General features: G+C 40.7%; 2 protein-coding genes across 9 annotated transcripts in view; one reads left to right on the forward strand and one right to left on the reverse strand.

Moving 5' to 3' along the window:
- Positions 1–5177, reverse strand: part of MAP3K7CL (MAP3K7 C-terminal like) — a 50256-nt gene extending 45079 nt beyond the window's left edge. For 2 of the 6 annotated variants that reach the window (XM_063347047.1, XM_063347002.1), the window contains exon 1: positions 5053–5177. The gene's annotated coding sequence lies outside the window, so the exon portion shown is untranslated. The remainder of the gene's footprint in view (positions 1–5052) is intronic. The other 4 variants (XM_063347055.1, XM_063347029.1, XM_063347012.1 and 1 more) reach the window with 4 other exon arrangements.
- On the forward strand, positions 5043–16782 carry CCT8 (chaperonin containing TCP1 subunit 8). Of its 3 annotated transcripts, none has more exons than XM_063346979.1 (16): positions 5043–5174; positions 6800–6890; positions 7495–7574; positions 8743–8892; positions 9167–9347; positions 10085–10146; positions 10833–10970; positions 11410–11588; positions 12512–12578; positions 12660–12747; positions 12858–12973; positions 14324–14395; positions 14597–14761; positions 15205–15324; positions 15756–15880; positions 16539–16782. In XM_063346979.1, the coding sequence occupies exons 1-15, from the start codon at positions 5115–5117 to the stop codon at positions 15846–15848; spliced, it is 1662 nt and encodes a 553-aa protein (XP_063203049.1). In that variant the 5' UTR covers positions 5043–5114; the 3' UTR covers positions 15849–15880; positions 16539–16782. The 3 variants fall into 3 exon arrangements, with proteins under 3 accessions (XP_063203049.1, XP_063203039.1, XP_063203059.1); XM_063346969.1 differs by having other exon boundaries at positions 15756–15854; XM_063346989.1 differs by lacking the exon at positions 15756–15880.
- Positions 16783–17932: the final 1150 nt, after the last annotated feature.

Genomic DNA, 17932 nt, shown 5'->3' on the forward strand with positions numbered 1-17932 from the left:
ACCTCAACAATTTTGCTTTCTCTCATGAAATAGAGGCTGCTGAATTCTATTTTGGTGTGTACTGTACCAGTGTCACAGCATGATTTTATACCTTGATTGTACCTGCAAAACAAAATCAGTACAAACAGCATCAATTCCTTTGTGAGACTATCATCCTTTCCAATCTTATTTGTTTAGAGGAACCTCTGAATTCTTGACACTTGTGTAGGCAGAATCAAACATACTGGGTCCCTAACTCAGATGGCAACTGTCATCATTATTTTAGTATGTCAACATTTTCGAACAATTTAATCTACTGATCCCATGCAAAGGCAATACTCCTCTAAAATCCCCAGAAGTGCTTTCCAGTGACTCAAACTAACTGGATTAGCTATAGCAGAAAGCACATACACTGAGGTAAGAATACACAAATGGTAAGGAAATCTTGCTTTCCTGTCTAGCTTGCAATCCTCTGTACCAGCAAGCAAGATAAATCCAGGATGAGGGTAGCATTTAACGCAGGAGCTATGGACAAAATGACCTAAGAAGTACTCAGTTGATTAGAAGTACTCTAGTTGATTAGAGTGCTCCTTCTCATTATGTCACAAGTGTGATAAGCACAATCTGGGAAAAGCTGATGTAACTGCTGCTGCTATTACTAAGAGAATTATGTTCACCCTGAATGTTCAGCCCTATGTGGTTCACAATTCTCTGTTTCAGGTGTAAGTATGATTCTCTGCAAACCAGGTATGGTCCTCAGGCTTCCCTCAACATGCCACTCACATTTTTCATTGGCCAGATGTCAGTGTTGTTGGACAAACACAGTCAGACGTTATACTCACAACTTCAACAGATACTCTTCTATCCCTTGTTTTCGAATTGGTCAGGTTTCCACTGCTGATTAAGCAAATAGAAATTAACATTCTGTTCTTTTTATGAACTTCCCAAGATATTGTTAAAATTTTACCATCCTAGAATTTGAAAAACATGTGCCTACAGATAAGCTGGGGATTTCCACGTGTACAGTAATAGATTTTGACTGGCAAAAGGGCAGCCAACTGCCAATAGCCAACCCTCTGACCTTTGGATGGTCTTTTAGCATGGCAATGTCTGTGCAGAATATAAATGGTGTAGAAGAGTAGCTAAAAAAAGATCAAGGCCAAGTCAAAGTCATGATTAGACAGCGAGTCCCAAATAACTCCTGATTATAACAGAAAGAGGTGTTTTAGTGATAGTTGAATACAGATGGACAGATATGTATATTGTATATATTCATAATCACAAACATACATATATATTTTAGTTTTGGTGGTATTCTCGCTTTAGAAAATGTAGCTAGCATAAGCTTCAACAAAAGCACTGTACCAACAGGGCGGTTCCTGAAATATCTGAAGATAGCATAAGGCAACACTGCCACAGGGAGACTGCAGCCCTGTCTCCCTTCATCTCTCCTTGTGCCAGCCCAAGGCTTTGCACAGCCATGGAACCTGAAAGCTGGCCGGTTTTCTTTTTGGTTAGTCTTAATGCAGATCGGTTCCCTAAGCTGGTTTATCGCATGGGGGCAAAAAAGTTTGGCAACAGAAGATTTGAGAGAAGGGAAAGGAGAATGCAGAGGTGAAACAAGCAGCCGGAGATGGGACTGCCTTTGTGGCAACTGTCCTGGTTTAAAATACTGGACCTGGAGTTGGGAATCGTTGAGCAACACTGACTTTATGACTCTACAATATTAGGAGTAGAAACAAACATGGGTAAATTTACTTCTCCAAGCAAAAACAACACTTAGGAAGAAGCCTAAACTGGAGTGAACTGGACAGATGAACTGCTGAATAAGAAGAGCTGTGCCTTTCACCCCCAAGTTGCTTAACTTACTCAAGTAGAGTTGACTCAACAAGAAGTGCCATGCAATGCTGTGATGGCTACTGTTGGCCTGCATGAGCTGACTTTGTCTTTTGCTGTAGTTCCAACATTATGCAAGCTACATTTCCTGTATATAACCACTTGAGAGACTAATAAAATAACAGCATTTTAATTATTGAAGACTCAGAAAGGGAATATCACCTTCTTAGTAGGATGAATGCTCACAAGGTTAACATGCCACATTGCCAGGCAATAATAACCCCTCATTTAATTTCTAAGCTAACATTTACTAAGGTTCTGACAAAGTGAGCGCTTTGGAGAGGCCATCCCTGAAAAATCAGAGAACAGATTTCAGAAGTTATGAAGAGATAATTATCCATCCTTTCTTGTTATGGAAAGGTTATAACGAGTATAAACTTAATAAGCGTTTTTAATAGTAAAATCATGTTTCTTTAGCACCCTACATACTATTGCCTTGATTCTTCTGTTATTTGTCTTGGTGAAAATCAAGGAAGGAGAAGAATACCAATATATACCAATGAGTTCAGAAACATTTTTTGATACAAATCAATACTGTTTGGGGCATCATAATTTAAGCCCAGGTTGGCAATCCACCTAGGCAAGTGATAAGATCCTACAGGAAAAGAACCATGGACTTCCTAGCTGAAGACTGCAAAATTTCCAGGAAGCCATTTTATCATTTAACCATTCTATTTCCTATCTGGAAAAAAACGTACTCATGTTAAGTCCTGCAACAATGAGGTAGCTACATCCAGATGATGGCATTGAGAATGCAAAATGTATGGTAAAAAAATGACAAAGCTTTTAAGTGCTGATAAATCACTAGAGACTTGCCTGAGGTCATGCAGGTTATTAGTCATACACACAAAGCTGAAACACATCCTGCAGTTACTGATCAGCAGTCTAACCACTTGAACCATCTTTCCTCTCTGACCTAAAATTAATGTCTCTGACTAGAATGCATTCAGCTATTGATATAAGGCCTGTGACTTCATGCTCATGACTATGAAAAGCCTTCTGCATTGACTTAGGAGTGAGTACCCCCTCTGATCTCCATGGCTAAGAATAAATCACAGAAGTTGCTTTATAAAATACAGTTTCTGCCATCTTGGCTGTAGAACAGGACAGACATTTCCTTCTTTCCTAGTTGCAGTGTGGTGCAGATACATTGGAAGGAAGAACAGAGGGATAAAACGGGGTTATGCCCCCTATACCAAACCCCAGCACTTTCTTTTGGAAATGCCCACACTCCTTGGTCACAATAGTCAGGTCTGAATAGGTTCCCTCGTCTGCCTCAAGTGGCATCTGCCTCTAAATACTTCTAGCAAAACTGCGTACAGATTTTTTTGAAGTTCATTCATGGGGTGCTTTATGTAGTTTTGTTTTCTATCACCACTCTTTTTTACACTGCCATGATGCGTTACAGGTTAAAACTGAATTTTAAGAATTATTGGACAGTAAAACTAAATGTCCTCTTGAGGTTGCTTAAGCAACACATATCAAGTGATTTAATTAACCTTGCAGCCTATCTGTGCTGCAGAGGTAGAGCAACTTAGCCTCTGCTGGGTTACAGGCTCAGATACTGTGTGGCCTAAACGCAACAGTATTATTTCTAAGGCCTTGAAGTTCTTGTCTTGAAACAGTATGTTTGATTTTGTGTGGCACAGAGGCAAAGTTAATAAAACTTATCAAACCTAAAGCAGGTCCATACAGGAGCAGCTCCACTGTCTACTGGCTGGACCTCAGCTACTTGCAGAGATGTCAAGGTGAGCCTCCTAAGGCCTCTTCAGTGTGTCCTGTAGCACACATATTACTCAGGATTACCCTGGATAATGGCAACTTGCGTGTATTTAGTCTTCTTATCAGTACATTTTGCTTCCATTTGAACAAGTTAGGTTTGTACTAAGCAAAATACTTGACTGGAGCCTGCAAAGTTTTATGACTGGTTTTTGCCATCCATGGCAATGAAGGCTCTTAACTCTTTCTGAGACATGTATCACTGCAGGTACTCAGAGAAATGTCGGGGAGACAGTACGCTGAATTCAACAGTGGAAGACAGACTCTGAAGGAGCCAACATCAGCCACTGCCACAATACTCCTTATCCCTTTACCGCACAGATGATGGTTCCCAGGAACGACCACCACCGCTCAGAACCCCTGACAAAAGGAGGCAGTGAACTGCATATAGTACAATGAATCAAGCAAAGCTATCTTACCTATTTCAGGAAAACATGAATCATAGAATGGTTAGAATTGGAAGGGACCTTAAAGACCATCTAGTTCCAACCCCCCTGCCATGGGCAGGGACACCTCCCACTAGACCAGGCTGCTCAAAGCCCCATCCAGCCTGGCCTTGAACACTTCCAGGGATGGGGCAGACACAACTTCTCTGGGCAACATGTTCCAGTGCCTCACCACCCCCAGAGTGAAAAATTTCTTCCTGATATCCAAACTAAATCTACCCTCTTTCAGTTTAAAACTGTTACCCCTCATCTTATCGCTACACTCCCTGATAAAGAGTCCCTCCCCATCTCTCCTGTAGCTCCCTTCAGGTACTGGAAGGCCACTATAAGGTCTCCCCGGAGCCTTCTCTTCTCCAGGCTGAACAACCCCAACTCTCTCAGCCTGTCTTCATAGCAGAGGTGCTCCAGCCCTCTCATCATCTTTGTGGCCTCCTCTGGACCCATTCCAACAGGTCCATGTCCTTCTTTGTGCTGAGGACTCCAAAGCTGGACACAGTACTCCAGTACCTCAAAAGTGAGATGAACCACTGGCTTTGATTTCATTCACCCACAGCAAAACACACAGCTGCCGGACACGCCAGCCATCCCTCAAAGTTGGCAGTGTCTAAATGCTACCCGTCCTAATTGATCTTCATTCTCTCCTCGAAGAAGCCCAGAGCCCGTTCCCCGGCGGTCAGGCCGTCGGCTGGTCAAGCCTCTGGTGGGCTCACCCGGCACTGTGAGGCGAGCAAAGATGTCCGGCGAGACGGCGCTTCACGCCACCCGGCTTTCAGGAAACCTTTCGAAGCGAGTGCTCCGCTGGGCTGAAAGCCGAAGCCCGAGCGCCACCCGCCGCCGGTTCTGAGGAAAAGCAGGAACCAGGCCTCAGCCCCGACCCACCCCCGCGCGTCAGTGCTTGAGGCCGCCAAACGCCTCCCTCCGCCCCGCCATCCTCCCGCCCCGGCCGCCTCACCGCGCCTGCGCGCCCTATCTCTCCCGTCGTCCCCGGCGCTGTCTGGTAGGAGCGGAGGGAAGATGGCGCTGCACGTTCCCAAGGCCCCGGGCTTCGCCCAGATGCTCAAGGAAGGGGCGAAGGTGAGAGTCCCGCGGGGCGGGGTGGGGGGAGGCTCTTCGCACCCCCCTCCTCCCCCGCCACGGCCGCCGAGGGGACCGGCTATCCCCCCGGCTTCGGTCCCCTCGGCGGCCGTGGCGGGGGGGAGGGGGGCGGGGAATCTGCCGGGCGGCGCCTGGCGCACGCGGCCTTCGAGAAAGCTCGGCCGGGGCCGCCATCCCTTCTCGCCGCCTCAGGGAGCCTCGGTGGGTTCCCGTCGCTCGGCGGGGGCGGCAGCCGGCCGGGCCCGGCCTGGCCCGGCAGTAGTGGGCCGGGATGGTGGGAGCCGAGCTGTTGGCGGCGGGCTCGGGCCTTCGCCGCGGAAAAAAAAAAAAGGCGGCGGGAAGGCGTGAGGTGTGGAGAGGTTTTGTAGGCGGTGGTTCTGCAAAATTACACCGGGTTTTATAGATTTAGTTCTTCAGAGATATACACCCCCCCCCCCCCCCCCGAGTCCTCTTCTGTGCCCATAAGAAAAATACCATTGCCAGTATTGCAGAATAACGTGATATCCTCCCATGTATTCCCTCTCCTTAAATCCGTTTTAATCGTGTTTAACACTAACGTAGTGTAGATTTTGATAGTAGTCAAGGACTGTGCCTGATAAAGCCAGAAGCTGTCTTTGAAAGGGTGGACAGAAAGCAAGCAAGGGTTTGTTTGGGGTTTTTTTTGTGGGTTTTTTTTTTTTTTTTATTGCAGGGGAAAATAAAAGACGAAAATTTCTGCTGGATAGAAAGCAAAGTGAAGTTAGCAACTCCAAAAGCTCTCTGTTTTTCTTTTCAGGATCATCGTTGGAGGCAGAGAATGGCATATGTCAAGGGCAGAGGGAGAGCAGGGAAGCAGAGTGGCTTACGTGCTGCTTCTGTAATAAAAGAATTCAAGGCCAGAGTAGCAAGAGATATCTTTTATAAAACAAGGAGGCACAAGGATGCCATTCTGAGATGTTTATTTTGTATTTAGAGAGTAAACGTTATTAGAAAGTACCTTTCTCCCTTCTTTTATGGACCGCACAGTATGTTGTACCCTCCTCTTCCTTAAGGCCCTTTCTGGGAATCCCTCCTTTTCTTGAGGCTTCCACACTGAAGCCAGGCTGATTGGCTTCTCCGACACAAATATTTTATGAATCATTCTGCTTCATTTTCAAACCATACATGTTTGAACATAGAACTGAGTTAAATCAATTTATTTTTTTTCTGGAATACAGAGCTGTGAGTAAAGAATTATGTACAAAAATGCATGTTTACAGAACCCTTGCCCCCCTACAATCCAGTATTTGTTATTTTCTGCTTCCCTTTGGCATGCCACTCACTTTTTTGGAAGACTTCAGAAATGCAAACTGTATTGAAAATAGAGTTACTGTTCAAATTTTCTGTTCAGAAACTTACAGTGCCTACTGAGCTGCCTAGTTGAGAAGGAGTACACAGTAGTTCTTCTCTCATTGTCTTTGGGTAACGTTTGGTTTCCATTTAAACTTTAAGGGAAATACCAAATCTTAAATTAACTCAAAACTTTCATGGACTCAGTAGATTATTGCTGCTTTAAGGAGAAATTACTAGTTCATCCCTTTTTTTGTTAGAAAGCCTAATTCTGAACAGAACATTTTTATTTTTAGCATTATTCAGGACTAGAAGAAGCTGTCTATAGGAACATCCAGGCATGCAAAGAACTTGCTCAAACCACCCGTACAGCTTATGGACCAAATGGTATGTAAATCCTAAAATTATTATAGTGTTTTTGAGCAAATGTTATGTTTGAAGGCTAAACCGACCTTGACAAACAAACAGTTGTTTGTTTCTTGAGGAAACACATTGGGCTTGTTCTAGAACTCATAAATGTAGTCTTTGTGGCTCTACAGATCAGACTGTGTTTGATTAGCTCTTAAGTTATGCCCAGTGTACTTGCCTTTGCCAGATTTTTGAACTGGTTAGTGTGTCCTCTTTGCTGTCTTACTGCTGCTATATGGACGATCTACAAAAACTAAAGGAAAATCAGTAACTTGATAGACAGTCATAATGAACATAACCATACTATCTCTGACCAGATATACCAAAACAAAAGGTGTTCTTCAGTATCAATCAAGTGATGTACTAATAAATCTGAAGAGAGAACTGCTTCTTCAGAAATTACCAATTTCTCGTTAATGTAACACACTCCGAAGTGTTACTTCACAAAAATCTTTTAGGGTCTTAAATTATTAGTTGGTCTAACATTTTACTGTGTAAAAACATATGTGAAAGTTACGAAACAGTGTCTGTGTACAAAATTCTGTTTGCCTAATGGATGTTTTTTTTTTTTTCTTCCCATTAGGAATGAACAAAATGGTTATCAATCATCTGGAGAAACTTTTTGTTACAAATGATGCTGCTACTATCTTGAGAGAGCTGGAAGTAAGTTTTCTTTCTTCGGAAGATGTCAGTTGTGAACTAGTGTTTCTGTTCATGGGCTGCTGTGGTTCTGAATGTTAATTAGGAAATACGTGTCACCCTGCCAGATGATTTACATATGTCATTTTGTAAATCACATTTTTCACTGGATTTGAAGTCAATGGGTTATATCCACAGTGAGGAATAGAACTCTTGTAAAGCAGCACTAAGTAGTTGCAGAAGATGCTTAGCAATTACCTGCTTTTTTTCTGCCAAAACCAGTATAGAATTAGAAGAGGATATGTCGGGACAATACAGTGTTTGGAAAACTCTGAATGTAATAGGTGTTCTATTAATATTTCAGTGTTGCCATGTTCTCCTGTCTGCTTAGAATATGTTAATTGGATTTAAGAAGCAGAGGATGTAGCAGCATCCTCCTGTGAATACAGTAAACGTGTGTAAAGACTGACCTGTCCTAACTTTTTCTCTTGCTGTCAAATTCATATTTGTATCACAGTGCAAATAATATTTTACTGAATTGTATACTTACTGATGGAAATAGTATCAGTATTAAGTATTTCCTTACTTAATGCATTGTGGTTCGGTGTAAGTAGAATAACTGTGGAAGTCTCAGTTCTGTTCTTAAAAATAATCTGCAGTCTAGTTAATTAACCGAATGAGTCTTGCATGTTACTTTCTGGGATACAATGGCAGCTGCTCTAATTATATTCAAAAATACAGCATTCCTTTGAAAGAAAGGGAAAGCAGTGCAGTCTCAAGCAGAAAAAAGTCTAGAATTAAACTGTAATTTAGACATCTACTTTGTGTGTTGCACATATGAATTCAGCTTGAAGATCTAAACTTCCAGCTGTTTTCCTCTTGCAGAGCTTGACTGTGAAGCCACTGCATCCTGTAAAAAAGCACAGAACCGGTGTCAAGGATGTCGTCTAATACATGTTGTAGGGAGAATGCTCAGCTAATTTTTTTTTTTTTCATATATGTTTGTACTTTTGCTTATTAGGGAAGTTAGCCAATTGAAATAATTTATGCTGCTTTTTTTTGTGTTTTGTGCATTCTTAGTATCTTCAGATACAATTTGAAATAAGAGGCCTTATACTGGATGCACAGACAAACCTGAAGCTGTACTCTTATGTGGGATGTCAGTAACTAAGATGTGTCACTTCTTGTAAAGGTCCAGCATCCTGCAGCAAAAATGCTTGTGATGGCTTCCCACATGCAAGAGCAAGAAGTCGGAGATGGAACAAACTTTGTCCTTGTTTTTGCTGGAGTTCTTCTGGAGTTAGCAGAAGACCTTTTGAGGATGGGGTTATCAGTCTCAGAGGTAAGTTATATTGTTATTACAATTCACGTGGCTTGAATTCAGGTTGCCATTGGTCAGTGGTTTTGGATCATAATATTGTGAATCGTCTGCTTCCTTCTGAAATAATTTCTTAGAGATGTTTGAAGAACAGTATTATGTTTTGCTGCTTGTGATTGCTTGCTTCCCTTACGAGCTTTTGCATTTGTTAATGTTTTATGGCCCTTAGAAAAGGAGATATAAGCAGTGTGAATGTGTAGTGAAGTGGTGTAGTGAATATTTATTGCTTGCTGCACAGGTGATTGAAGGATATGAAAAGGCTTGCAAGAAAGCCCTAGAAATTCTTCCAGACTTGGTGTGCTGTTCTGCAAAGAATCTTCGAGATGTTGAAGAAGTGGCATCTTTGTTGCACACTTCAGTGATGAGCAAACAATATGGCAATGAACAGTTTTTGGCAAAGCTTATCGCTCAGGCCTGTGGTAAGTGGACACGAACAGATTTGTGCATGCCTCTGAAAAACTGAGTAAGTTTGCTTATGATCATTAGTAAAGTCTTTATGTAAGATAAAAGGTATGGTTAGTTTATAAAATTTAATTTAATACAATGATTTAGCCTCTGAAATGGGTATAACCCTCTTTCTCTTGTTGAACTCGTCACTGGCATTGTGGCTCAGGAAAGGTCTGTGTTTCCTGCTAAATGTTTGTAGAAATAGACTTCTAGTCTTTTTAAAGCAGAAACCCATCTTCCTCATTTTTTATTGTTAGAAAGATGTATTACGCTTCAGATAAGCTGTTATTAGTCTCAGCCACAGAACAATGGAAGCAAGACTGTAGTTGTATTGAGTTGTTGCTTTCTTCCTTTAGATTTTCTTAGAAAAAACTTTCATGTCTATTTTAGGTGTTTTCTGAAAATATTCTGAGTCAGACTTCCCACTTCAATGTACATATGTAAATGGATATTCGGACTTAATTTAACTAAGCAGCCTGAATAGATGTTGCTTTCCGATTACTGCATTGTAAAAATAAAATCTCTGTTTCTCTTGATGCAGGGTATTAGCAGATTATAATTGCTTTAAATTTAAGCTGGCATTTCAAAACATTGAATTTTAGTACTTCAGAAAAACTGCAGACATTATTTATGGTGTCATTGTTCTACTTTATTCATTAAGCAACACAAATTCATCCTTTTTTTTTTTTTTTCCCTGTTTCCTGAACAGTTTCTATTCTTCCCGATTCTGGTCATTTCAACGTTGATAATATCAGAGTGTGCAAAATTGTGGTAAGTTGGGAGTAGCTAGCTTTACAGTATTATTAAGGTAAACAGTTTAATGAAAGTTAATTTTTAGATCTTTGAAGATTGAAAGTGCCTTTTCTATTCTGATATCTCTGTTGTGTTGTAGTATGCATAATAAGTTTTGGAAATTGGTCTTTATGTTCATTGTTTAGTGCCCAGTAGCAGCTTTCAGAAACAAAAATCATTAATATTGAAAGTTTACACTAAATCAGATGCATTAACTTAATTATACACAGGGATGTTGATTACATGTTTGTTGTAGAAGCAGTCACAAGATTAGGCTAAGATGCAGGCTGGTGGAAATGTAGCCGTCAAATCTTGTGCTCTTTCTGTCAATGGGACTTTAAACGTCAGTATGGTATGTAGGATTGGAACAAGCTTGTATCTACCATGAATTTCCTCCTGTGGTTTTTTCCTGCTAATAAATATGTAACAAGTTGAGCACAGAAGATGAATGTCACAGGCCACCAACCAGTCTTAAAATGGGAACCTGTAATACAATGTTCAGTGTTGCTAAATCAGCTTAAGTCTTATTACTTGTGCTGCAATGAAAACTTAGGTTGCTACATTCAAATCAGTGTAAGTACCACCTTTCATAAGGGTTAGTGCAGCTTTCTGACAGTAAATGATCAATAATACGACGTGCCCCCATCCTGTTTCTTTCCTTTCAGGGTGCTGGTATCTCTGCTTCCTCAGTACTGCATGGCATGGTTTTTAAAAAAGAAACTGAAGGAGATGTTACTTCTGTCAAAGATGCAAAAATAGCTGTGTATTCCTGCCCTTTTGATGGTATGATAACTGAAACGAAGGTATGTAGAAGCTCAAAATAAGTCAGATATCTATTTATGCTGATATGCTCTTATTTTTAGACTTAACTATAAATATTTTTGACACTTGGTGATTAAGATATTTTTGTTAATATTGAGTTCATTAGTTTAAAAAAGTTCATAGAAAACATCTGAACCTAACTTTGCTTTACAGGGTTTTTGGGGTTGGGAAGTTTTTGTTAGTTTTGTTGGGTTATTTGAGCAAAACTACATGCTAGAATGTTTGAATGTCAAGGTTGTCTAGGAATATCAGAGTTACCCTTTTTTTGATTTGTTTTACCCCATTTCCTGGGAAGGGTAGCAGTATTATAAAACAGGATGACTTGATGTTTATGCATAAGTTGGGAGACAAAATGGTTTGTCAAAACCTTGTAGACATGTAGTTAGCACTGAATTGATAACAGTGTATGTGTCTTACTAGGGCACCGTACTTATAAAGAATGCTGAAGAGCTGATGAATTTCAGTAAGGGAGAAGAAAATCTAATGGATTTGCAAGTCAAAGCTATTGCTGATAGTGGTGCAAACGTAGTAGTAACAGGTGGCAAAGTGGCAGACATGGCACTTCATTATGCCAACAAATACAATCTTATGTTAGTCAGGTAAGTACTAGAAAAGCATGAAAACATTTGATTTGCAAGATTTATGAAATGTACTTCCCATATTGTCTCTTCCCTCTCAAACAAATTAGAAACAAAATATTGCAGACTGTTTAGTTTTTCTAGTGGATCAAGACCTGAGCTGCAATTTGTTTTTTTCATAGCTTCTCTTTCTTGATAGTATTTCACCTCTGTATGACAGCTAATCGAGGAGTAACTTGTGAATATGGTACTGTTACTCTGGTTTAAGTGCCTTTGTAGCACAGCTGAATTCAAGAATATAAAAATTTGTGGATCTAGTAGAGGCATGTGGGCTCAAAGGCATGTAAGACTTTACCATAATGGTTTCTCCTTGTCACAGTCCTCATGTGATGCTTCAGCAATGACGAGATACACCTCCGTGCATCACTAGTGTATTGATGGATGGAGGAACTAATTCTTAATACTTATCTGGGAGCCTTAAATATTTTTATCTATAAGGAAAGCATGTTTATACATCCTTGAAATATATTCTGCACAACATAAAGTCAAATTACTAGCAGCAGCTCTCACGCAAATAAGTAGTCCTTTTTTGAGTGCTTAACTTTACTTTGAACTTCTGGAAACGGAGCATGGTACTCCCACCTCTTGCATAACAAAGGATTATTATAGAGGTGTTGTACAGAGCAATTGGAGTTTTATGCACTAGAAGATGAAGTTTGGTAATTTCCATGTGTTTGAACTACTGGTCTTTGCATAGAATCCCTGGAAATAGATAATTATAACTGGAAAAAAAACAGAACAGTGGATTTTATAACTTGATGCAGTAAATTTTGATAGATGTCATTAGTTTACAAAATGCTGACAAGTTAAGAGAATACTTACTTGCATGTGTTAACAAGTTTCCAGAGCAAACGTTATTAGAAAGACTGGTTTTGTTTCTAAAGGTTGAACTCAAAGTGGGATCTGAGAAGACTGTGCAAAACCGTTGGTGCAACAGCCCTACCCAGACTGGTAAGGACTTTTCAAATGAGGAGCAGAAGGGAGAGTACTGATGAGCAGGTTCACCTCTTAACTCTTTGTTTTTCTTTCCAGACTCCCCCTACTCTAGAAGAAATGGGTCACTGTGATAGTGTATATTTATCAGAGGTTGGGGATACGCAAGTTGTTGTGTTTAAGCATGGTATGTATGTTCTGTAGAACTCCTAATGCCGCTGTTCTAGAAGTACAGTGTTCGTATGTGTTTTACATCTAAGAAACTTAATTCAGTCATGCACATGTCTGTCTGAACAGAAAAGGAGGATGGTGCCATTTCTACTATACTCATTCGTGGATCTACAGACAATCTGATGGATGACATAGAGAGAGCAGTGGATGATGGTGTAAATACTTTCAAAGTACTCACAAGGGTAAGTAACCAGAATACTTCAGTTACCAAAACTGAGCTGTGGATCAGTTCGACGCAAGACTTGTGTTTACTTTGTGCTCATTAGCTACAAAGGCTGTAGCAGGTATTTATATTATCAGCTTAGGTGTAGAGAAAGCTGTGTAATGCTGAGACATAGAGGGCTGTGTAGAGAAGGTTGATGCCGATACCCTTGTGAATACAGTGTACATAAAAGATGGTGCTCAGCATGTACTGCACTCAGTTTTCCAGTAGTGAGTGACCTCTTGAACATAGATTAGTTTTACCACTTTCTAATGGCAGTAAGCTCGCTTTTGACAGTTTCCCTGAAGGTTTTGTACTGTTCTTTGGAAACCAGGCACGGAAGAAAAGCTAGATATCTTTGTTTGTTGCTGAGGATCAGGAAGAACTGACTGGTCACAGACTAAATTTCTAGTTCATTGGAGACAAGGAATTGCTTCCTTGATGTGCTATAGATGCAGTTTATAGATGGAAGAACTCAGTTCTTCGGAGCTTTTTCTGAACAGCTTTTGTGGACTCGAATATTGTTTTTTCCTCTTTTTTTTTTTTCTTTAATACAAAAGGAAATGCTTGTCTGTTTACTCGGAAGGTGGCATGCAAAAAATGTTAAACTTCTGTTTGACGCCTTATGTCCTGTACATACCAAGACATGCACGTTGATTTAGAGTACAGAAACAGCCATAGACTATGCTTTTATGCTTTTATGATTGTTTCCAGGAGTGGTCCTGACATAGGATTTAGGATGATTAATTTTCTGTTTAAAGACTGTGAGTTCTTAAGGGAATGCTGATTTGCTAAAGATACACAAAATGCTTAATTTTGGAAAAAAAAAAAACAAACAAACAAAAAAAACAAACAACAACAACAAAAATCCCCCAAAAATACAAAAAAAAAACCCCAGCACCTTGTGATACCTCTTGACGTATTAAACTTAATGTACAGTAGATTGGTTTCCTGCATATTTCCCAGCAAGTCAATGGAAAAGCTGAGAAAATCTAGGAATTCTATTATTAGTTAGGCAAAAGTTGAAATTACTTATTTTAAAAAAGACCACACCAACAAAAAACCACTGAAAAAACCCAGACACAAAACACACTGCATTATTATTTTGCTTGTTAACAAAACCAGGTATTTTTCTTCAAAGACATTTGGAAAGAATAAATTCTGGTAAATTTCTCTTAAAACTCATGTTTGTTCTGAAGAGGATTCTTAATTAAAGTCTGTGCGGGTTAAAGTTCTGTTGCGTTCTTGATAGAGCATATAGGTTATAAAAAGTGAAAGTTGATATGATGCTTTAAGTAAAAGTTTGTGTTTTGGGATGGTCTGTTCACAGGATAAACGTCTTGTTCCTGGAGGTGGTGCAACAGAGATTGAATTAGCCAAGCAGATCACATCTTATGGAGAGGTACAGCAAACGGGCTTTATGCACAAACACATACGTACACGTACTTCAATATACGTGTGACTTATAAAAATATATATATATCATGTTATGCCAAAATATGTATGTGTATTAATGTATATAAATCACTAAAAAAAGTGGGGGGAAATGCCTCCCTATCTTACAGTTTTTGAAATGCTGACGTGGTTTTCAACTTCACTTTAGACTTGTCCTGGGCTTGACCAATATGCCATCAAGAAGTTTGCTGAGGCGTTTGAAGCCATTCCTCGGGCACTGGCAGAAAACTCTGGAGTAAAGGCTAACGAGGTCATCTCCAAACTTTATGCTGTGCATCAGGAAGGGAATAAAAATGTTGGATTTGATATTGAGGTAAATAATCTCTCGCATTACTTGGTGCTCTGCAGCACAGGGTTATATTTAAAAGTACTTCTATCAGTATGAAGCGTTTATAGATTAACTTAAATCACTGAAGCTCCATGTTGCACAGTCTAGAAGAATAACTTAGAATTCTAATATGGAAGTGGGCTGCTTATTTTTTTTTCATCAGCAAGCAGTTAAATTCAATGTAGTATAGTGGCCTCATGTAGGAGGTAAAGTGAGATACTAAACTAACGTGATGGATAATAAGTCTTTAGTAATTACTTAATGTGTGTTCCTGGTAATGGATTAGGCATGAAGGTTTTCTGAAGCGAGAAGATGAGATCAGAAAAATGATAACTTGTTCTAAACCTGTAACCTCGAAAATCCAATTAACTTGCTAGGTAGAAGCCTGAGAAAGTTTTGAATGATGCTTTTTCCCCCCTGTCCGATAGGCTGAAGCTGCTGCTGTGAAGGATATGTTGGAAGCTGGTGTATTAGACACATACCTTGGAAAATCCTGGGGTATCAAGCTAGCTACAAATGCAGCAGTCACCGTCCTACGGGTAGATCAGGTAAGCTTACAAATAATTTAGCGGGTGAACTGAAACCTTTAACTCAGTGTCCAGAACACTAATGCAAAATATGTGAATCATCTGGGAATGCAAGACGCAAAAATATGGTACTTAAAAACGTGGTTATTTCTGAAAGCCAGGAAGTAGTTTGTTCAAGAGCTTGTAATTTGGAATGTTGTAATGTTGCCGCTTCCGTAGGAGTGCTATTAATGCGTCTCTCTTTTTAAGACTTGACAGTTAATATCCAGAAAGTTATCCTAACTTTAGTAGGAACAAGATTTAATGTGAGAAACCACCTCTCATATATTGTTTTTATATGAAAATCCAATGTCTAGGAAAAATGGAGGTTATAATCTTCATGATAAAAGTCTTAACTTACTCTGTTTTGTGGAACTTGGGCAAAAATGTATTTGCATGTAAAATTTCTGTAGATTATTATGGCAAAAACAGCAGGCGGTCCAAAAGTCCCTAAACAACAAGGACATTGGGATAAGGATGACTGGAAAGATGAGCCTGAAAAATAGTGTGCAGTAAGCTCTGTTTCTCTAGCAGAGAGGTATCTGTGTGTGAGTTCATGCATGAGTGTATTGACAAGCACATGGCCGGCGGTATTTCTCTTGAGGACACATAACGCTGTTGTCTTAACCTGTGCTGATGCTGCGTTTTGTAGTTGTGCCTTTGCAAATTAATTTTACTCCTGAAACGGAATTTTCATTGAAGGAATGGCAAGCGCGGTTTTAGTTTTACCTTACTTGTCACTAAAGCAAGTGCAGAAAATGAGCTTTTAACGGGGTAGGACTAGTGGACTTTCTGATTTCAAAGTGTGATGTTTAGACTCAATAATTCAGAACAATAGCTCTGATAATTCTTCTGCTTTCTGTAGTGTGCGTCCTGTAAACCAGTCACTCGTTAGCCTGTTTAAGCACTCACTTTCTGTAGACTAACCAAAGTCTTAATTTGCATGCAGAAATGAGGTAGAAGCCCTCTTTTTTGTATAACAGGTCTTAGCTTCTGCCACTTTCAAGGAAAAAAGTAACTAATTTGTCAATATCTCGATTAGATGGATAATAATATTGACTGGCTTAGGTTCAGAGTAGGGAAACTGCATGAATTTAGTGAATGTCGACATTCAGCATCATATGGCTGTAAGTAAGAGTGGGGTAAGAGTCTGATTCTGACCTTGTTTTTTTTTCTACTTCTCTGTTATCTTCAAGATCATTATGGCAAAACCAGCTGGTGGCCCTAAACCTCCATCAGGAAAGAAAGACTGGGATGAAGACCAAAATGACTGAACAATTTAACTGTACTTGTTAAGTGACATGATTATGTGAGTTTTTTAATATTCCAGTTGGAGCCTGTCACAATGTTTTTTGCTCTGTTGCCTTTAAGTTATGAACGATGGTGTCCAATGGAGTGCAGAACTTCAACCACTTCAATAAATGTATTTGCTGTTTAAAATGTTGACTGCCATTTTATTTGTACTTGGTGTGACATGGCTGTTCCCAATATGTGAACATGCAGGTGTGTTTGTGGGGTGACAGTGTGTAGGGGTGGTGGCCTGCCCTTGGCTGGCTGCTAGCTGACCCTTCCTCACCAGGACAGAGGTGGAAAACACATAGAAAAAGCTCAAGGGCTGAGATAAACATGGGGATGTGACTTAACTAATTACTGTCTCAGGCAAAACAGATTCAACATGTGGAAAATTACTGATTAAAAACAGAGTTGGAGGGTGAGGAAGAAAAAAAACTAAATCACCTTCCTGTGCCCTTCCCCTTTTCCCAGGCTCAGCTGTGGTCCTTTGCTCCCACCTCCTCTCCCTCTGGTGTGGGGTAGGGAGGCTGGGGTCAGTCTGCGACAGCTCCTGCCTGTGCACGCTTCCTGTCCTCCCTTCCCCCAGGGTACAGCCCTTCGTGAGCTGCTTCAGCACAGGGATCCTCGATACAGGTTACAGGCCATGGTCTTCCATGGGGAGAACCTGTCCCAGGCTGCAGCTGCCACCAAGGCACAAGTCCACCCGCTTTGGCCTGAGGCCTCCACAGCTGCAGTGTGGAGTTCCAGTATGGTCCGCTCCATGAGCTGCAGGGGGACAACCCGCTCCAGGGTGGTCTCTCCAGGGATCTGTGCTCAGGAGCCTGGAGTTTCTCCTCTCACCTCTGTGCTTGCAGGGCTGATTCTCACACTTTTCCCCCTCGCCCCTGGTCAGCCTTTTTGGCTTTCTTACACAGGGTTTCCCCAAGATGCTGCTGCCTTGGCTGAGGGGCTCAGCTGTGCCCTGGGGTGGGTCTGTGGGAGCCAGCTGTGGCCAGCATTGGGCACACCTGATACCTCAGAGAGGCTGCAGGTCACCTCACCATCTCAACACCTGCACCCAGCACAGTGCATGAGGGAGCCTGACTGTGAGCCTGCCGCAGGGAGCTGGTAACTTCAGGAAAGCACCATCTGTAATTGTTGCAGCTCTGTGTACTCTTTCTTAATTGTGTGCCTTAACCACTATTTGAGTGTAAAAAAAGGAGTATTGAAATAATCAATTATGGTAGCAGGTCTGTGGTCCCTGCCTACGTTCATTTTTGTTACATCCATCCATTTCATCCTCGCTCTTTTATTTAAG

Source organism: Chroicocephalus ridibundus, chromosome 1 (genome assembly GCF_963924245.1).
Source record: "Chroicocephalus ridibundus chromosome 1, bChrRid1.1, whole genome shotgun sequence".
Classification (NCBI taxonomy): Eukaryota; Metazoa; Chordata; class Aves; order Charadriiformes; family Laridae; genus Chroicocephalus; species Chroicocephalus ridibundus.